Source organism: Chiloscyllium plagiosum, unplaced genomic scaffold (assembly GCF_037043375.1).
Source record: "Chiloscyllium plagiosum isolate Xiang-an unplaced genomic scaffold, Cpla_swu_hap1 HiC_scaffold_31, whole genome shotgun sequence".
Lineage (NCBI taxonomy): Eukaryota > Metazoa > Chordata > Chondrichthyes > Orectolobiformes > Hemiscylliidae > Chiloscyllium > Chiloscyllium plagiosum.
Genome location: NW_028270169.1, coordinates 17,991,721 through 18,013,976, shown reverse-complemented (window position 1 = coordinate 18,013,976; position 22,256 = coordinate 17,991,721). Strand labels below are relative to the sequence as shown.

At 39.8% G+C, this 22,256-nt stretch overlaps 1 protein-coding gene across 1 annotated transcript in view; it reads left to right on the top strand.

Annotated features, from left to right (window-relative positions):
• The window catches only part of vps53 (VPS53 subunit of GARP complex), a 235,043-nt gene that overhangs the window by 75,066 nt on the left and 137,721 nt on the right, over window positions 1-22,256 (top strand). Inside the window, exons 8-11 of the mRNA XM_043718341.2 lie at window positions 8,184-8,262; window positions 9,408-9,551; window positions 10,677-10,819; window positions 11,508-11,649. Coding sequence (XP_043574276.2) covers window positions 8,184-8,262; window positions 9,408-9,551; window positions 10,677-10,819; window positions 11,508-11,649 — 508 coding nt within the window. The remainder of the gene's footprint in view (window positions 1-8,183; window positions 8,263-9,407; window positions 9,552-10,676; window positions 10,820-11,507; window positions 11,650-22,256) is intronic.

The window sequence follows — 22,256 nt, the reverse complement described above, 5'->3', positions numbered from 1 at the left end:
GAACAGATCTGTTAGATTTAACTTTTTAAGCTTTAAGGCCCTCAGTTCAGCCTGGCTATGGATGACATGGGTACAAGAATGTTGTCACAAGCTTCACCAAATTTATTAAGTTGTTAGTGCGAACACAATATGTGGCAGTGGAAATTGTCCATTTTGCTTTGGAATAGTGACTCATGACTTCAAGCTAACTATGGTGCTGTTTTTTTTTGCTGTGCTGCTTACTGTTTTTGTAGTCCTCTTACATGGATTTTCTTGGCTGCTGAAGGCTTGTGCTTATTAAACTTTTTTTGTGAGACAGCCGTATGTATGTTCCTGAGCTCTGATTGGTTCGTCAGTCAGTTTCTGCTTGGTTCAGTAGTGTGTGATCTCTTATTGGTTTCTTGAGGAAGAAGGTCATTTACTGTCGACGCTGTTATCTCCAAGTTGCTTCCTAAGATGTCAGTTTTCCATGAAATAACCCCTCTCATAGTTTTCTGGTTTGCTCCTAAGATAACAGGGTGTCTCAAGTATTTTTGGTATTTGTTTATTGGAGCTCACAGTACAGTGTAATGGCAAATCTTTATTGTAGAACATAGAACATAGAACATAGAAGAATACAGCGCAGTACAGGCCCTTTGGCCCTCGATGTTGCGCCGATCCAAGCCCACCTAACCTATACTAACCCACTATCCTCCATATACCTATCCAATGCCCGCTTAAATGCCCATAAAGAGGGAGAGTCCACCACTGCTGCTGGCAGAGCATTCCATGAACTTACGACTCACTGAGTGAAGAACCTACCCCTAACTTCAGTCCTATATCTACCCCCCCTTAATTTAAAGCTATGCCCCCTTGTAATACCCGACTCCATACGCGGGAAAAGGTTCACACTGTCAACCCTATCTAACCCCCTAATCATCTTGTACACCTCAATCAAGTCACCCCTAAACCTTCTTTTCTCTAATGAAAACAGCCCCAAGTGTCTCAGTCTTTCCTCATACGATCTTCCTTCCATACCAGGCAACATCCTGGTAAAAACTTTTTTGTATTTTTGTATTTGTATTTTTAGACTTATCACCCCAACCCCTAAGTGACACACATTTGGCCTGTGGAAGTTTCATTTACGATGAGACTTCTCAATATGTTGCTTGTGTGTCTTTCATAGTTACTGTAAGCACTTGGAACAAATTCAAAGGTGTAACATGGTACGTGCCAGGTCTTAGCCTTACAATCTCTGAATTAGGCTACTTTATACCTTACACTCATATAGAAAGCAATAGAAATGTAGAAATATAGAAATGTGTAGAAAGTTATTTAAATTTGAAATAATGGTAGATGTCCAAATTATGGCAGAAGCCAAAAGAACTATTTAGCTACAACTGCATTACAGGGCTCACCTTTTAAATTCACAGAAGCAAAGCACATATGTTTGCTACATTTTGAAAACAAGCAACTATTCTTTAAAGCATTCTAAAATGTAGTGCTGACACCAGCCCCCAGTGATATTTTATTTTCTGTCAAACGCAAGTGCCTCTGCAGTCCTTAGTGTCCTGCATTGACTATAATTAGGCAGAACATATGAAGTTACTTGATAAAGTACCTTAATCTTCTAAAATACAAACTGCTCTTAAGCTTGCACATAGTTAAAATTTTAACAGATGGAGATAGCTCCTGTTTTTCTTAAAGGTTGCATTTATAACAGATATTTCTTACTTATTTCTGTTTCTGCAGGAGTCTTGGTGAGTTGTGGTGCTTTCACCACTTGTCTCTGTTTATCCCAGTTCCTATGTTCTAGCATTCCTCTCTGAGCTTGACCTGGCAGTTAACATTCCTCAGTATTAACAGGGTCCAGGAAACTCTCTAAGTCAACATTGACCAAATGTTCCCATAGTTGAATTGCTTCACAAGAAAGCTACATCTCATGGAGTTGTAAGCACTTACATTACTTCCCACGCAAGTGTGAGGCCATGTGCGATCTTGCAGTCTTTGCAATTTTTTCTGTGCTGTTTAGGGTGTCTCACCTCCTGCTCAATCATTTTGATCCTTAAATCGCACTCACCAGCAACCATATCCCATCTATGCCCTGCTTCATTGACTAAGTACATGTCTGCCAATATCCCCTCAGGTGCGATATTTCTGATTACAATGAATTCCCAAAATCTCTGTGACCTCTTTTAATGGCCTTGTGGGCTCCAGCAACACCGAAATAGCAGTAATGGTCTTGTCCAATCCATAATCCCTTGCCCTTCTTGTCTTCAGCACACTGCTATTTCAGACTTCTATGAGTGCGAAAACACAGTCTCTGTTCTACTTCCAGATAAGCTAGTTTCTGTTCAGAACTGTCATACAGCAAACTTCCATTTGAAGAAAGGTTTACTTGTCTCCTCTTTTCACAAATTCAGTGTGATCTGACTTGGTAAACAGAAAAAAAAAACCTGGCTGTCCCAATCCCTCTGCAATTAGTGTTTTATTTACCCTTGGCCCTTTAACCCATTCAACTTCAGGTCACATGGGGATTCTTGGAACCTAATGATGTTGTAATCAGAGATTGAATGAGCCCCTCTTTCAGACTTCTTCTCAGTTCACCTTATTCTTAAAAGGGCATTGCACAAAACAAGTACAGGCTGCATGCAGCCATTGATGCTCTCAATCAGGGGCACATTTTCAGGAGCACACTAAATGACTGTATTACTTACAAGACCATATGGGGCCCTGCTGAACATGCATTCACGTGAATAAACACCACAACCTGCAGCTGGGGAGTTTCATGCAATTTGAGACCCTGCCAGTGCCAGTCTTGAATCAGGTTTTCAGAACTGCCAAGGCTCTGGTGGCATAGGGTGTTTATCGCTGGTGAATTCTTATGTGATCTGACAACCTGATTTTGTTCATAAAAACAAAACTTGACGCAGAGCATTGTACATTGTCAGAATGCTTCAAGTGTTTCAGAGGCATTGGATTATTCTTTTGAAGTGGAATTAGTGGGTACGTAAACTTTACAGCTTCTTGCTGCTAATCTGCACTTTACGTGGCATTTTCTTTGTATAACTTTTCAATTGATATGACAGTTATCAACTCACTCCTTGCCTTATGCTAATTTGTCTACCTTGTGATAATTAACCCTCTACCCTATCACCTTTGCTGTACTATGATGTCTGCCTTGTGCTCCAATCAGCACTTTTCAAAATGGTACCAATCAAAATCGGAAACTTTTGTTGATTGGAAACTAGGTTGATGATCCAGTGATCATCTTTTCATATGGGGCAGAGCATGGATAAGCTGATGTGAAGCACAGGCTGCTTAACACTGTAACCTTAAGATGCTCAAACCTACTTTTAATGGGATGTGAATGTCGCTAATCCCTAATTGCCCTCAAGAAGATGGTGTCAAGCAACTGACTTGAACCAACGTGGTCCATGTATCATAGATACACCACAGGAAGGAATTTGCAGGATTTTACCTCTGTGACAGTGATGGAACACATCTTTTAAAAAAAAAAAGGTAATCACTCAAACTTTCAAAAGTGGATGACTTTATGCTGGAGAACCAGGAAATGGTGGAGAAACTAAATAATTCAAGTTCACTAGCTCTTACTTGTGGATCAGTGCTAGGGTCACAGCTGTGGCAAGTTACATGTAAGATATGGATGTGGGGACCAGTTGTAATATTTTCAAATTTGCAGATGATCTAGTTGGGAGTGTAACTTGTGAGGAAGATGCAAAAAGTCTTCAAGTGGAACTGGCTAGGCTGAGTGAGTGGGCAAGAATATGGCAGAAGGCATTTAATTTGAATAAGTATGCAGTTATCCCCTTTTGATAGAGAATCAGGCAGGATATTTCGTAAATATTGAGGAGCAGGGAATTTGTGTGTGGAGCTGGATGAAGTGGGTGAGGTCCTCAACAAATACTATGCATCAGTATTCACAAAGGAGAAGGACATGGTGGATATTGAGGCTAGAGATGGGGATGTAAATAATGTAGAGCATGTCAATATAAAATAGGTGTTTGGTGTTTTGAAAAAGCATTAAGGTAGACAAACTTCTAGGACCTGATGGGATCAATCCCAGAATGGAGAGGGAGGAAATTGCTGGGGCCTTGTACAAAATCTTTGTATCCTCTTTAGTCAGAAGAGAGGCCCCGGGGCCTGGAGAATAGCCAATGTTTCTTTGTTTAAGAAGGGCAACTGGGATAATCTGGGAAATTACAGGCCGGTGAGCCTTATGTCAGTGGCAAGGAATTTATTGGAGAAGTTTCTCAGGGACAGGCTTTGCTTATGTTTGGAAAAATATGGACTTAGTAGTGATAGGCAGCATGGCTTTGTGTGAGGAGGTCATGCCTTTTGAGGAAGTGATAGATGATTGAGGGCAGAGTGGCAGATGTTGTCTTTATGGATTTTAGCAAGGCTTTTGCCAAGGTCCCTCATGGTAGGCTGATACCAAAGGTGAAGGCGTATTAAATCTGTGATGAGCTGATAAAATGGATACAGAACTGGCTTGGACATAAAAGACTGAGTAGCATCAAAAGGGTGTTTTTCTGATTGGAGAACTGTGACCAGTGGTGTCCTGTAGGGATCACGGCTGGGATCTCTATTATTTGTAAAATATATAAATAAATGATTTGGAGGAGAGTATCAGAGGTCTGATTGGTAAGTTTGTGGCCAACACAAAGACTGAGGGAAGCTGTAGACAGTGATGAGAGTTGCCAGAGGATATAAGAGGATATAAATAGGCTGGAGACTTGGGTAGTGAAATGGCAGATGGAATGACAAATGCAAGGTGATGCACTTTGGAAGGTCTAATGCAAGAGGGAAGTATGCAGTAAATGGCAGAACCCTTGGAAGCATCGACATACAGAGTGATATAGGCCTACAAGTCCACAGTTCCCTAAAAGTGGAAACACAAGTCAATAATGGGGTGAAGAAGTTGTATGACATATGTGCCTTCATCAGTCATTCCATAGTGTAAAAATTGTCAAGTCATCTTGCTGCTGTACGAAACATTCGGAGTATTGCATTGTTCTGGTTGCGACACTACTAGAAGGATGTTAGAGAATATACAGGGATGTTTTTATCAGAATGTTGCCTGGTTTGTAGGGTATTAGTTAGGAGGAGAGATTTAAAAGCTTACAAAATTGAGAGGCATGGATAGAATAGATAGAGGTTTTTTCCCAGTGGAGAATTGTCAATTACTAAGGGGGTATATGTTTAAGATAAAAGTGGAAAATTGCAAGGAGATGTGGTAGACACTTTTCTTTCTACAGCGGATGGTAAGTACCTGGAAATGCACTGCCAGAGATGGTGTTAGAAACAGATACTACAATAGTAACATTTAAGAGATGTATTGACTGATACATGAACAGGCAGGGAACAGAGGAACATGAGGCAAGAGGTTTTCAGTTTAAAAAGGCATTTATGTGTGGGTGCAAGCTTGCTGGCATGTTCCTGTGTTGTATCGTTCTTTGTTCACTTTGTTCTTTGTCTTGGGTATCCCTGTTAATGAGTCAGTAAAAGCTAGAATGCACATGCAACAATCAATAAGGAACGCAAATAGCATGTTGACCTTCATTGCAAAAGGGTTTGGATAGAGGTGTAACGATGCCTTGCTGGAATTGTATAGAACTTTGGTGAAATTGCAGCTAGAGTATTGTGTGCAATTTTGATCTTGATCTAAAGTGGTTACACTTGCCAAAGAGGAAGTGCAAAGGAAATTCAGAATAATCCTTGGAATGACCAGATTATCTTGTGGGGAGAAATTGAGAAAACTGGGAATGTATTCTCTACAGCTTCAAAGAATGAATGGTGATCTCATTGAGGTGTACAAAGTGCTTAGGGCATGACAGGGGTTGGATGTAGATAGGAAGGTTTTTCTTAATAGGGAGTCTAGAACCAGGTACTTTTATCTCAGAATGAGGGGTAGGCTATTGAAGGCTGAGATGAGAAATTACTTCACTAAGATGGTGATACATCTCAGGAATTCTCTACCCCAATGGGCACTGAAAGCCCTATCATTGATCATGTTCAAGATAGAAATGGATATATTTATGGAGACTAATGACATCAAAGGTATAGCAATAATGTGGGAAAATGTCATTGAAATAAATCATCTGCCATGATTTAATTGAATAGAACAGCAGACTTGACAGGCTGAATGGACTACTCAAATTCCTGTGTTCCTTTTTTAGTTGTTTTAAGAGGATTAGTAAGCCAGTGTTTTCACCCTAATAATTAACATATTATCAATTGATAATTTTCTGGAATGTGATTTGAGATCAATCCTTCAATTGGCAGAAGCAAAGCAAAATTATGTAGTTAATCAAAACACTACTTCAGAAGTAAAATGCTGCACGGTTCAGTTTCTCAACTGCCAGTGAAGATTGTAGATATCCTGTTAGGAAGAGAACAGTGTTATTCTTTTATTTAATTACTGGCATTTTGCTGTCCTGAATCAAGTACCTCGCTGTATGCTTGCTTGGCATGCAATGTTGTTGTTATAGTCTTAAGCCTATGTGAGGTGGAACATTCTGTACTTATTCAGGTTTGGACCTCTATCCACATTCCATGGTTAATGAGGTTTCATGTGGTGTCTAACCCATCCTGTGTTGTTTGAGTGGAACCTTTCGTGCCTTCCAAATGCACGCAAAAAAATTGGCAATGCCATTATCTAACCTCAAGTTCTCCTGTTATAAATCTGCTTATTGATTGTCCACAGTGCCAAATAGATGTGGAATTTCTCTTTGGCTGTATGTCAGAATTCAGTTTTATTTGTTGCTGTCATATACCTTAAGCATCAGAATACCCTGACTGACTTTCACATATTCCTTTAAAAAGTAAGGATCTGCTCTTATGAGACCACAGGATGGTCAAAAGTGCCATAATAAGACCATAGGATACAGGAGTAGAATTAGGCTTTTCAGCCCACTGATTCTGCTCTGCCATTTAATGAGATCACGGCTGATCTGATAATTATCAAATCCACTTTCTTGCCTTTTCCCCATTATCTTTAATTCCCATACTGACATTAAAAAAAAGTCTGTCTATCTCAACCTTGAATATAGTTAACCATCCAGCCTCAATAGCCCTCTGTGGTAAAGAATTCCATAGATGCACTGACCTTTGGGAGAAGAAATTTCTCCAAATTTCTGTTTAATGGATTACATGTTTTATTGAGATGATGCCCTCTAATTCCCACAAGGGGAAATTGCCTTTCAGCATCTACCGTGTCAAATCACTAACAATTCTGTATGTTTTAATAAAGTAGCCTCTCATTCTTCTTTACTGAGTACAGGCTCACCTACTCAATGTCTCCTTATAAGACAGCCCGCCCATGCCCAGGTCCGATCTAGAGAACCTTCTCTGGACTGCTGCCAGTATATCTTCTCTTGGAGAAGAGGACCAAAACTGTTCACGTTTTCCAGCTGTGCCTTGCATAATTTTAGCAAGACTTCCCTATTTTTATTCTCTCTTCCCTTTGAAATAAAGCCCAACATTCCACTTGCTTTCCCTATTACCTGCTGAACTTGGCTCCTAGCTTTTTGTGATTTATTACAGCTGTGGAGTACTTTTCAAGCCCAACCGCAATAAGAGACATGGCAGCTAATTTGGGCACACAAGGTCCCACTGACAGTAATAATGTGTTAAAGAACAGATACTAGTGTTTTCGTGATGTCAGTTGATGAATAGACATTGTCGGCACACCAGGGAGTACTCCCTGTTCTTCTTTAATTGAGAAGTGATCTTTTATGCCTATCTAAAAGGACAATATCTCATCTAAAAGACAGCACCTTTAACAGTGCAGCACTTCTTCAGTAATGCACTAGTGTGTTAGCCTAGATTTTGTGTTCAACTTTCTGGAGTGGAACTTAAACCTGAGAATTAAGAATGCAACCGAATGTGACACAGTTGACACTGTACGAAATAAAATAGTCCTCCTAAAGTAAGTAAGTCATGTATTACAGCATTCACATGCTAAGGACTTCTTAAAAAGTGCTTAACACCAACGAGCTGTTTGCATGGATAAATGCAACAACCAAGCCAATTAATAACAAGAAGAAAATAAACTAAATAGCAATAATTTGTTCTTTATTGCTGGTGTTATCTCTATCAATCAAGTCGGGTGTCATTTTGAGTGTGCAGAACTCCGTTTAATATCCATTTATTTTCACAGCTGCAATATAGAACTTCAGGAAATTCTGATTTTGTTTTGTTAGGGTGCGAGCTGCTCAGACTGAGTTGGGACAGCAGATCTTGGCAGATTTTGAAGAAGCGTTTCCATCTCAGGGGTCAAAGGTGAGAATGTCCTACTAAAGTTTAGTTCCTTCATACTCTGCCCATTCATTTGATAATGTTTGAACACCCATCTCCATTTTCTGTTAGTGTGACTTTCTGTACATTGTGCTGTAAATACTTGATGTTAGTACAGAAAATGAATTGTTGATTTTGTCCCAGATCCTTGTCCAATGTAAATAAACAAGAAAAATATTGCGTATGAAACAAAACAGAAAACGCAGCTATTTTCATCCAGTCTCTTGGCATCTGAAAATAGGTCAACATAAAATGAAGATCCCTATACAGTTCTGAAAAGTCTCACTAAAAATGCAAATCAATCTTTCCTATTTTGAAATGTTGACCACCTTCAATATATTTCTAGTATATCTTGCCTCTTATGATTAATTATTGTCATCATAATAAAGAAGACAGAAGTGATTTTCAAACCAAAATGTGCCCTGGTCACCACAACGAGGAAAACAATTTTTACAAAAGCACAACCTAGTTTGTTCTATGCCAAGATTGTATTATGATGTTTCACTCAATAAATTTTCTTATTTCTGGTTTTATGGGAAGCCACATTATTTTCCTACGTAGAAAGGAGGAAGTCACCAGTGAATGTCCCTAGGCACCTTCAATGATCATGTTGATTGGGGAAAACAGTCAGCACGTCTAGTCTCTGCGATACAGACAAGTGCTGTTGGGAGTTAAAGCTGGAGAAAAAGAAATTTTAAAATAAAATTAAGAGGATTTGAGAGATTTTATAAAGAAAAATGTTTGCATTAAAATTGTATTCCCTGTCAGTTTAATGACCATCTGGATTAATGATCAATTGAGCTGGACCTTTGAATTTAAGGTTTTCAGCATAACCTCAATTTGGGAAAATTCAAGTCATAAACATTGAACAAAAAATGTATTTTATGAATCATGCCTTATGAATGTTGAGCATTTTCAGTACTAAATGAAAATTGGTTTTGTGACATTGAGCTGCAGTCATGTTAAATCATGCACTTATAAATAATCGAACAGCATGAGAAAAAGGTTCAGTTTCTGCACCAGGGCAGCCCTCCTGAAATACAATTGACCCATAATTGAAGTGTAAATTTAAAAGTCTGTTGTATTTACTGCTTGCAAGTTTTAGTGGATTTTCTTTCTCATCTTTGCAGAGACCAGCGGGTCCCAGTAACGTACTACGAGATGCCTGCCTTGTTGCCAATGTGCTGGATCCCAAAATTAAACAAGAAATCATTAAAAAGTTTACTAAGCAACATCTTTCAGAGTACCTCGTTCTGTTCCAAGAAAACCAAGATGTAAGCATGAAGTTGAATGAATACTTTAGCTTACAGTAATTATTTGCAGGCCCAGAAGGGCAGTCTTTGTTCTGCAGTTGGCATTTGGAACTGTTGCAATTTTTTACAGGAATGAAATTTGGGGTCTTACTGGATGGATTCAGATTTGCACTTCAGAGTATTTATACTTTGGGAAGGTTAGTTTTAAAATTTTTGCTCTTGCAGAATTATTTGTAGATTTCAGTGACTAAACCATGAGGGGGAAAGAAAATATTGATCATGGTTGCTGTTCCAGATCACTAATCAGTGACTCGTGTTGGGAAGGGCCTTCTGTGGGCAGTGTTCGGACCGGCCTCAGATGTGGTGCTCTCCACAATCTTAATGTTATGTTTTGATTTGGTATGAAGAATGCGAGTGGATTGAGGTACTGAGATTCTAGTGCTTCTAGGAGAGTAGAGGGAGAAAATTAAATTGTTATTCCAGAAATATGAGAATATATATCTTGTTATGGTAATATAGGGTTGTAAAAGAAAAGCAAATTGGAGGGTAGAGCTTACACGACCTTGTTAATTTAATAGGAAAGATCTTGTTATGAATTTGGGAACCACTTGACAACCCTGCATTCCTCACCCTGGACTCATATAAGTTGACCGATTCATAGCTGTTTTTGGTCAAAGGCCATGAAGTAGACTAAACAGTAATCGGATCATCTATTTATTCTCACTTTAATGGCTGTGTCCCTTGTGTCCTTTATTGTAGTTAACCTTTTGTTCCCATTCTAGTAGCAAGTTTCAGTTAAAGCCAGGAGCAAGCAAATTAATTTGATGTTCAGTGTTCTATATACAGTGTGTATCATATATTGTGTGTATCTGTAAATTTGATGTAGCCTCTTTGCTGTTCTATGTTGATGTTGCATGAGATTCACCGTGGTTTATGTCTTAAACTAGTGATCAGCAACCCACAAGAAAGCGTGCTGTGCTTACTAAGGCTGAATGATGGGAAGACTTAGTAAATCAAGCAAGCTTGCTTTGTGGCTGAGAGATTTGCAAATTGGAAGCTGACAAACAGCTGTTGAGGTTACGCATTTGGGTCACAAAGGGAAAACTGCGTTGTGTTCTGAGCCTTGTATGTTAACTCTTTGTCTAGGTGGCATGGCTGGATAAGATAGATCGGCGCTATGCATGGATTAAACGCCAGCTGGTAGATTATGAGGAGAAATATGGCCGGATGTTCCCACAGGAATGGTGCATGAGTGAACGGATCACAGTGGAGTTTTGCCACGTCACCAGGTATAAAGCAGATATGTGATGTTTATTGTTTATCTTCTATTTTTATCAGATTGCCGTGAGTTTTGTCTCGTGTTTCCAAAAGCAATGAAGGGCATGGATTCCCTAATAGCATTAGACTATCATCCCTTATTTAAAAAGCATCCTTTATCATTTTTCTGCATTGTAAGATGACTATGGCCTTTCTCTCTTCAGCTAGTAAGGTGAAATAGTCTGGGGTCACCTTTGTAGTCAGTGGTGAGGCCACACCATAACTTAAATCACAGAACCTGTATGAATTCAGTCTTTTCTTCTTGCACCAGATCCACATTGTCATCAAAATGTCATCAACATGTTTTCCTTAGTTGTCTGGCTGAGGACTGATAAAACGTTGTCATTTAAGGTGATCAGATGCAATAGCATCTGAAACTAGGACCCTGACTCAGGAGCTTTCGAAATAGGAAATGCTCAATAGAACCAGAGAAACGTTGAATTTTGCCCAAGTTAATTCCTCTCTTTTTCTCAAATATGTTGAAGGGGTTGAAAGATTATTAGGGTTAGGGTACCAGATGTTGGTGGGAATATGGATTTGTGGTTATATTCAGATCACCCCATGATCTCATTGAATGGTGGATCAAGCTGAATGGTCTACTCTTTTGAGAATGTGAGAATGGGGATGTTGTCTAAAGACGTTTTTTCCTCACTGTTTTAGGCATGAACTGGCTAAAATAATGCGCACAAGAGCCAAGGAAATTGAAGTGAAGTTGTTGCTGTTTGCAATTCAAAGAACGACAAACTTTGAGGGGCTGTTGGCCAAACGGTTCTCAGGCAGCACTCTGACGGATGGGATCGTGGTAAGAAATTATGGGGAAAGCAATTAGTGTCCAAGTTGAAGTTTCCTTTGTCCTGTTTAATTGTTTGGGGGGTCACTGATCAACGTCATCACCAAGTCTCCAGACACCCAGGAGTCCCAAGGCACAGTTTTGCTCTCTGTCTCTGCTAGCATCTCATTAAGTGCACTCATTTACATTTTATTTCATATACCTATCGAAATCCATCACTGACCTTTTTAGTTTGCAATTCCTTATTTGATCTGTTCCTCCTTGGTCCAATGGTAACATTTCTTAGGTAGGAGTAGAAGGAGATTGTTCACTTAGTAAAGTTTGTTTCTCTATTCAATGAGATTGTGGTTGATCTGATAATCCTGCCTGCTCCCCATAACCCTTGATACCATTACTGGTTTTTACTTCTGTCTATCTCAGCCTTGAAAAAACTTAATGACTGAGCCTCAACAGCCCTCTGCAGTAAAGAATTCTACAAATTCAGTCCTGTTTGAGAGAAGAAGTTCCTCTTTACCTCTGACTTAACTCTCCCTCCGACTTAACTCTTGCTCTGTCTTCCCTCTGAATAACTTAATGCCAGTTTATGAATTTTCAAGCTCAGCTAAGTATTAATTCAATAAATAATTTGTTTTGTTGAGATGCTATTTGCTGTTGAGAGAGAAAGAAAACCCCCTTTTCATAACGACTTGGGGGTAACTATCTACTAAGGAATACAAACATGGGGTTGCAGTAGTACTCAAGTGTATGCAGGCAACTGATAATTAAAGATGACCTGAAACTTTCCCTAGTCATTCTTTTGTCTTCAATTTAGAGCATAATCCAATGTGAGGGTATGAACATATGTATGGACATTAAGAGTAGGAATAGGGTACTGGCCCATGAGCATGATAATATGAGCTGATTTGATTACTCTACATTCTTGCCTCACTCAAATAAAGTCTCATTTATCAAAATATCATCTACCTCTGCCTTAATGTTATTTAAAGACTGCTGCCACTAGTACGAGAGTTCCAAAGACTCTTGATCACAGCATGAGAGAAATTTTTCTCTTGTCTGAAATGGGTGATTCCTCATTTTTAAACAATCCTTTTCTAGTTTTAGATTTTTCCATTTTCCACATTTACCCTATCAAAACCGACCAGGATCTTATGTGTTTTAATCGTATTGTCTCTAGCTCTTTAAAACTTCAGTCATAGTCATGGAGTGGGATAGGAGCAGGCTGTATGGGAAAATATTTAGTGGTGGGAGAGTTACCGTCCTATTGGACAGGAACTGTGGAGCATAAATTGGAAGCAGATATTCTCAAGGAAATGCACGACAAATGTGGAGGTTGTTTAGGGAGCACTTGCTGTGAGTGCTGGATAGGTTTGTCCCACTGAGGCAAGGAAGGGTCAAAGAACCTTGGATGACGAGAGATGTGGAACATCTAAGTCAACAGGAAGAAGCAAGCTCACTGAAGGATGAGGAAGGAAGGATCAGACAGAGCTCAAGAGGGTTATAAAGTAGCCAGGAAGGAACTGAAGAATGGACATCTGAGAGGTAGAAGGGGCATGGAAAAGTCCTACCTTCACAGGTAGGATTAACGCCTTCTACGCTTACCTGAGGAACAAGAGGATGGCCAGAGTGAGGATCGGGCTGATCAGGGATAGTGGAGGGAACTAGTGCTTGGAGTTGGAGGAGGTAGGGGAGGTCGCTAATGAATTCTTTGCCTCAGGATTCACTACTGAGAGGGACCTTGTCATTTGTAAGAACAACATGAAACAGGCTGATACACTTGAACAGGTTGATGTATAGAAGGAGGATGTGCTGGAAGTCTTGAAAAATATGAGGATAGATAAGTCCCCTGGACCAGACAGGATATAATCCAGATTACTATGGGAAGGGAGGGAAGGGATTGCTGCACCTTTGGCAATGATCTTGGCATCCTCACTGTCCACTGGAGTAGTACCAAATGATTGGAGGGTGGCAAATGTTATTCCCTTGTTTGTCCATATTCCCTTTCTTGAACCAGAGAATTACAGACCAGTCAGTCTTATGTCAATAGTGGGTAAGTTATTAGAGAGGGTTCTGAGAAACAGGATTTATGATTATTTGTTAAAGCATAGCTTGATTAGAGATAGTCAATATGGCTTTGTGAGGGGCAGGTCATGCCTCACAAGCCTTATTGAATTCATTGAGCATGTGACAAAACATTGATGAAGGTAGAGCAGTGGATGTGGTGTATATGAATTTTAGAAGGCATTTAGAGTCATAGCGATGTACAACATGGAAACAGACCCTTCGGTCCAACCTGTCCATGCCGACCAGATATTCCAACCCAATCTAGTCCCAACCCAATCTAGTCCCCATGGTAGGCTCATTCAGAAAGTAAGGAAGTATGGGATACAGGAAATTTGGCTGTCTGGATACAGAATTGGATGGCCCACAGAAGACAATGTGGTAGTAGATGGAATGTATTCAGCCTGGACCAGTGGTGACCAGTGGTTTTCCGCAGGGATCTGTTCCAGAACCTCTGTTCTTTGTGATTTTTATAAATGACTTGGATGAGGAAGTGGAAGGGTGGGTTAGTAAGTTTGCCGATGACACGAAGGTTGGAGGAGTTGTGGATAGTATGGAGGGCTGTTGTAGGTTGCAAAGGGACATTGACAGGGTGCAGAGCTGGGCTGAGAAGTGGCAGATAGAGTTCAACCCTGAAAACTGTGAAGAGTTGCATTTTGGAAGGTTGAATTTGAATGCAGAATAAAAGGTTAACTGCAGGATTCTTGGCAATGTGGAGGAACAGAGGGATCTTGGGGTCACGTCCATAGATCCCTCAAAGTTGCCACCCAAGTTGATGGGGTTGTTAAGAAGGTGTATGTTGTGTTGGTTTTCATTAGCAGGGGGATTGTATTTAAGAGCTGTGAGGTTATGCTGCAGCTCTATCAAGCCCTGGTGAGACTAGACTTGGAATATTGTGTTCAGTTATGATTGCCTCATTCTGGAAAGGATGTGGGAGCTTTAGAGAGGGTGCAAAGGAGATTTACCAGGATGTTGCCTGGACTGGCGAGCATGTCTTATGAAGAAAGGTTGAGGGAGTTAGGGCTTTTCTCATTTGAGTGAAGGATGACTGGTGACTTAATAGAGGTGTACAAGATGTTGAGAGGCATAGATAGAGTGAATAACCAGAGATATTTTTCTCTGGGCAGAAATGGCTGTCACAAGGGGGCATAATTTCAAGGTACTTGGAGGAAGGTTTGGGGAGATGTCAGAGGTTGGTTCTTTACAGAGAGTGGTTGGTGCTTGGAATGCGCTGCCAGCAGTGGTCATAGAGTCAGATACATTGGGTACATTTAAGTGACTCTTGGATAGGCACATGGATGATAGTAAAATGAGAGGTATGTAGGTTAGTTTGATCTTAGAGTAGGATTAAAGGTCGGCATAACATCGAGGGCAGAAGGCCCTGTATTGTGCTGTACTGTTCTATGTTCAGTGGATACAAGCCTAGCATACCCAACCTTTCCTCATTCTACAACTTGCCCATTCAAGGTAATAGTCCAGCAAAGCATCTATGAACCATCTACAACCTTCCTTAAATAAGGAGACCAAAATTGAATGCAGTACTCCATATGTAGTCTCATCAATGCCCTTTAACTGAAAAGTAATTTCCCTGCTTTTGCAATAAACAATATTATGACCATTCCTAGTTTCTTGCATATTCATTTTTTTGTGATTCATGCACCAGACACCTAAATCCCTCTGCATCTCATAGCTTTGTAATTAAATGGTGAGACAGTACAATGCTGTTTTTTTAATTCTTCCAGCCAAAATGGATAATTTCACATTTTCCTGTGTTATAGTCCACTTGACAGATTTTTGCCCATTCACTTAACCCATCTGTATCCACTGGTAGCTTCCTTGTGTGCTCTTCACAATGTATCCTCTTACATTTGTATCATCAGCAAATGTAGCAACCATATATTTGGTCCCTTTATCCAAATTGTTTATACAATTGGAAAGAAGTTGGGATCCCAGCCCTGATCCCTGTGGCACATCACTCTTACATTACACTGACAAGAAAATGACCCAGTAATTTTCTTTCCTGGTTAGCTAGCTAAACTTCTATCCATACTAATGTGTTATCCCCTATAGAATGAGCTTTTATTTTCACAACATCCTTTCAGATAGCTCCTTTGAACATCTAAGTACATTGTATTTACCGATTTCCCCTTATGGCACAGATCTTCATTTTTCTTTCTGAAAATCCCAATAAATGGGTTAAATGTGAATTCCCATTTACGGCCGTGTTGCCTTACCTGATTGCCTTGATTATTTTTCTAGTGCCTTGCTCTAAAGTCTTTAATAGCTTTCAATGTCTTCCCTCCGACAGTTGTTGAGCTAACTGACTGTTTTGTCTCCCTCCTTTTGAATGAAGGAATTACATTCACTATTTTCCGATCTAATGGTACCTTCCTCAAATATAGGGTCTTTTGAAAAAATAAAGCCAATACATCACCAATCTCATTTTAAAATCCTCAAATGGTATGCATCAAGATCTGGGAATTTGTCAGCCCACAACTCCAACAGTTTGCACAATACCCACTTCTTTGGTTTGTAATTTCCTTGTGTTCCTTCCTCCCTTCTATTTCTTGATTTACAGCTATTTCTGGGAAATTATTTGCATGCACAGTAATGAAGACCAACGTAAAATACCTGTTTATTTCATCCGCGATCTCTTTATTTTCCAATATTAACTCCCCAGGGCGGCATGGTGGCTCAGGTGGTTAGCTCAGGGGTAAATACAGGGTAAGGGAATGGATCTGGGTGGGTTACTCTTCGGAGGTTTGGTGTGGACTTTTTGGGCTGAAGGGACTGTTTCCATACTGTAGGGATTCTAATCTAATCTAATTTCTACCTGTATCTAAATATCTGTAAATAATCTCTGTCTGGTTTTATATTTCTAACCCAATCTTTCTCATATAGCGTTATCAGTTTATTTGTTTTGTTTTTAATGCTTTATGCATTCACATACCGAGGCTTCAGTTTAACCCTTTTATTATTTTGTAACCTCTTAGCCTTATCTATTGATTTGCTCTTAGATTTATAATATTGTTGTCATGGTCTGTTTATTGTTTCTCAATTTTTGTTGCCTTGTCTTTGCTGTTTGATTTGATTTTGCCAAATTGGACCCATGAACCACACTACTTAGTTTAAAACCTTCTCTACTTCCCTAGTTAGGCATTTCACTCAGAAACAGCCCCAATATGGTTTACATGTAGATTGACCCAACATTAGAGCTTCCACTTATCCCAGTATTGTTACTAATGCCCCATGAACTGGTACCCACTTATCAGTTTTTCGTATTTAAACTATTTAATTTCCATAATTTTATTTGCCCCATCCCAATTTCTATGTGCTCCGCTATTAATCCAGAGATTATTACCTTTACAGTTCTGCTTGGTACCTAGCTCCTCATGTTGACTATGCAGAAACTCTGTGCTTGTCATGCCTATGTCATTGGTACCTACATGGACCGCAATGACTGGATTGTACCTTCTTCCACTTCAACCCTCGGCTGATGTCTTAAATCCTGGCAGTGGCCGGATAACACAGCTTTCTGGAGTCTTCGTCTTTGAAGAAAACAGTGTCATTTCTCCAGTGCCCCCACTACTACATTTGTTTTGTATCTCCACATGAATGATTTCCTGTACCACGATGGCTGTGGGCAGTCAATTCATCTGCATTGCCGTCCCTGATTCCATCCCAACAAGCTGAAAGAACTTTTGGGCAAATGTTGGACAATTACTAAGCTTCCAGCCTCTGGTCCACTGGGTTCCCTTAACCTACTTTAGCTCCAGAAATACACCCCTGTCTCTGATCAAATCAGAAGATCCAATGTACTAAAAATCACGATGCCTTCTTCCTTCTCTACCCCCTCCCCTAAAATGGGTCATAATGTTGTTATTTAATGTAATTTAATTAACCACTTAACTATTTTATTCAATTATTTATTTTTTCTTTTATAAACCTAGGCTATACTCTAAATCTAAGGTGCAGTTGAAAGCGTAACCACTTCACAGGTACTCACCAAACAGCTTGCTCCCCTGTAGTAAGGAACCAAAGCCTGTAGGGTGAAAAAGTTAGGCAAAACAAAGCAACAGCACCCTTTGCCCAACTCCCTGTTCAAAGTAATACTCTATGCAAAATCCACTAAGATGCCCGAGGTACAGAAAACAGTTAAAATCATAGAAGCCCTACAGCACAGAGAGAGGCTGTTCGACCCGTCAAGTCTGCACTGACCCTCCAGAGAGCATCCCAATTTAATCTGGCCAATCCACCTAACCTGCACATCTTTGGATGTGGGAGAAAACCAGAGCACCTGGAGGGAACCCGCGCAGATATGGGGAGAATATAAAACCTCCACATAGACAGTCACCGAAGGCTGGAATTGAATCTGAGTCTTTGGTGCTGTTAAGCAGCAGTGCCACCTCGTTAGTTAAGGTCATTTCTTTAATTAACTGGCTTCACCTACTGTCCAATGGAAAACCTGTATAGCTCTGCATAAGTCTGAATGAAATATAGAATTTGGAGTAAATTGCATTTGAACATTAAATATAAAAAAACAGAAATAAAATTAGGTTTTTTGCAAAAAGGTTGCAATCCCATTTAATCATCCAACTTCCACTACTCTATTCAAAGGTGCATTAAGGTGGGGGGAGAGAGAATGTTGAGTTCTAAAACTCTTTTTGTGTAGCTAGTATATTAACACATTTGCTTTCCATTTGCCCTCTTACCATGTGCGTTTGAATTAGTGTTTGTAGTTATCAAGTAGAAAAAAAAAACTCCCTTACTTAAGAGATTTGTTTCTCACAGCAAATGAAGCTCCAGCTGGTATTGCAGTGGCTGTTCAGCATAACTACAGCATTGAGGGCTACTTTGTCTGCAGGAAAACACTTCTGGTCTCCAGGAAGTACACTGCAACAAATGAATGTTCCAAACTGACTAATTTGAAGTGTTTTTTTTCATTTGTGTAAGCAGCTTCGATTTGTTGGCAGAGTTGCCAAGAAAAATGTGTATGGTCTTCTTCAAAATTTCAATGTTAGTGTCTGGTTTAAGTTTATTTATGCACAAGGAACTTACATTGCATTTTCGGCAGACAGCATTAGTCAGATGCTAATGGTCCTTGACAGCCAGACCTCTGAACTCTTTCCGCATTCTTTGTGACTAATTACTTTCCTTGTGCCCACATGCCTGTCAGCAGTGACTGGCTTTTTTCATCCCCTCAGGCTGGTGTCTGGAAATTTGCTGAGCATTAGTTGGGAAAAATGAGCCTAATTTGCTGATGGGTTGGGTTAAGATGGTACGCTCAACATGTTACCGTTCTCTTTGAATCACTGTCTGTAGATGTTGTGGGCCCTCCTATGTAATGCAGAAAGCAAAACCACGAGTAACAACCTAATGGCAGATTTACAGACCCCCGTTTTCCATCAATTTGAAATGCTTGATGATTTGCTTATGCTAATAAGTTAGAATGCTTTTATTGTGGAAAATAACTATTATTTGCTGCTCCTTTTAATGTCAAGGCTTCTTAAATCCGTTATGATGACAGGTCATTGATTTAAAATGCTAACTCTCTTCTGACCTCAATAGTTGCTACCTGACCTGCTTAGTGTTTCCAGAATTTTTGGTTTTGCTCTTTATAGGAATTATTTTGCTTTTTACTTTGACTTGTAGTTAAATGATCTTTAGTCGCATATTTTTTCAGCTCTTTTACTGATGGTCATGTTGCAAATCTGCTCAAGAATTCTCCTTGTCCAGATCAATACTGCTCTGTCTTTTGAGTGTAATTTGAGTTTGTATAGTTCCAAAGTTATGTCTCACCTTTTGTTAGTTGTTGGTGCTATACCTGACAATGAAAACTAGTACCAGCCATTTACATCATTGGATAGATTTAAAAGTTACGTCACCATTAGACAAAAGCAATTTGCAGTGTAATGTCGTTTATGCGGTGGGAGCATGAATTGTGTTCTGGCTAGGATGAGTTCCACACAGTACTGTAAGGTGAAAATTGCTTTGTTGACCTAAACATCATCCTTTCTACTATTAGACAAACTAACTGGCATTTATTCTTGATGCTGGTATCATTTGATCTACCCTCCTCAGTGAAGGAGATTCCATTTTTTGACAGGGCTAGTGTGGGGCAAATTGTAGTGGAAAGAATAAAAATGAACCAGAAACGCAGAGAGAACATGTTTCTAAACTAGAAGTAAGAAAAGCTTTAGTTCTGAGGAAGGGTCACTCAACCAGAAATGCTTACTCTGATTTCCCCCCCTCAGATGCTGCCAGATCTGCTCAGCTTTTCCAGCAATTTCTGTTTTTGCCTCTGGAGTACTTTAGTGGTTTTCAGATTGAACATTAATTTCTCGTGTCCAATTTCACATTGTTTTTTAGACTGAGAAAGAACTGTGACAGTAAATGCAAGGAACGATATGTGGTTGCCCACTCTAAGTGCAGTACACTTCTATTTTTGTTCTGGTAAAGATGGAATTCCACAACGAATCATGTGCCAATCCACTACTTGGGAGGATATGCCAGAATGCACCATTATTGGGTTTTGAGAAGGTCTCTTGAGTCAGAAAGTTGTTGGTTCAAGCTCATTATAGGTATTCAGGACAAACTCCAGGCTGACTCTTTTTGGTTCAGCTTTGAAAGGGTGCCTCTATTTTCATGAGCTGCAAAACCGCAGTCTCATGTAAGTGTTCCACTGCTTCAGAGGTGTACTATTCAAAGCTCAGGCAACTCTCCTCTCCTGGCCAAAATTCCCCCCTCAATCCAAACTAAAGCTAACCTAAAACTAATTCACTCTTGCAAAATTTGACACCCAATCTAATTATTGGTTCTAGTATAATTTCTAGTACAATGTGTGTCAGGAACTTGCTGACAATTCTCAACACTTGTTACGATATGCTGAGAGGAATTATGATACAGAGTGCTGCTGAAATATGCTTATAGCTTTTGTATAAAAGAAAGGAAGATATACATTTATATATCATCTTTCACTATCTTAGTATATCCAGCCAGTTTTATAGCCAGTACCAGATTCATAGCAATGTACAGCATGGAAACACACCCTTCGGTCCAATGCGCCCATGCTGACCAGATATCCTAAGTACTTTTAAAGTACCATCATTTGTTATAATGTGTGTACATTAAAGTTACTTATTAAACATTTGGTTTCCTTAAAGAGTCCACCTCTGTTCCTTTCCTTTTCCTCCATTTCCTTAAGTGTAAACCAGCAGAGTGGATTTTCCAGTCGTCTCCGACCTCCTACTTACCAAACAACTAACATGGGCGGCGTGATGGCTCAGTGGTTAGCACTGCTGCCTCACAGCATCAGGGTCCCAGGTTCGATTCCAGCCTCTGGCGACTGTGTGGAGTTTGCACAATCTCGCCAGGTCTGCATGGGTTTCCTCAGGGTGCTCCGGTTTCCTCCCGGTGCTCTGGTTTCCTCCCACAGTCCAAAGATGCTGTCAGGTGAATTGGCCATGCTACATTGCCCATATTGTTAGGTGCATTAGTCAGAGGGAAACGGGCCTGGGTGGGTCACTCTTCGGAGGGTCACTGTGGCCTGGTTGGGTCAAAGGCCCTGTTTCCACACTGTAGGGAATCCAATCTAACCTGAATGAGCCGTGGCTCCTTCACCAAGATTACAACTCCATCTTCTGTTCTCCAAGATCAAATGTGCTGCTGATAAGATTGGGCATTTTATGACTGAGAAGAAGACGACAGCCTCATCTTGCCTCGTGGTCTGGCCACAAATGAATGAAATTAGCCTCTTTAAGTTTGAGATTGAAGATCGAAACTTCGTTCACTCAAGGGTTTTGATGGAGGAAGGTTGCAGTAGGTTCTATGGCTGTTGGTAGCATCTGAGACTGATTTGTGTTTTGTTTATTGACTAGGTGCTGGTTGAGATTAATAGAGCCACAGGGGCTTCATGAATTTTTCACGAACTCTAAAGCTAGATTTAGACTCCTAAATATGATTTAACAGATGCTAATGTTAAATGTGCACATTGTATTCATGTATATATGATGCCATTAGCAATTATTTATAAAAGTAACTTTGCTTTTAATTTTGAGCCTTTTAGAGCATAGGTACAGAAAACAATGCACTCAAGCATTGGATTCCTTATCCAGTGTCCTGCATGACATTGCAGAGGAATGAAGTTATATTCACTGTTTGTGAAATGGAAAACTGATTTGAAATGTTTTGCTTCTTAAATGTAATGTCCTGTGCCATAAAATTGCTGCTACTTTGGCATCAATGCAAAATAAAAAATGCAAAATATCAGCTTCTGGGCCCATGGAAGCTCAGTATTCAAGAATCAATTATTAAGTTTGTAAAAATGAGCGAATAGATTTGTGCATCAATTGTGGCTTTTACATAAGTTATGGAAAGTCCACAATTTCCTATAATGATGGACTGCAAATAAATCAATATTTTATTTTAGTTTTCTTTATAAAAACATATTAGTTTGCCATCTGGTTTAACAGAAGCAAATTAGAATGCTGACTTCATTGTATGGCTGGTCACGTCACTAATTCTAACATTGCTGTTCTTTATGGGTCTACAGTGCTGTATGG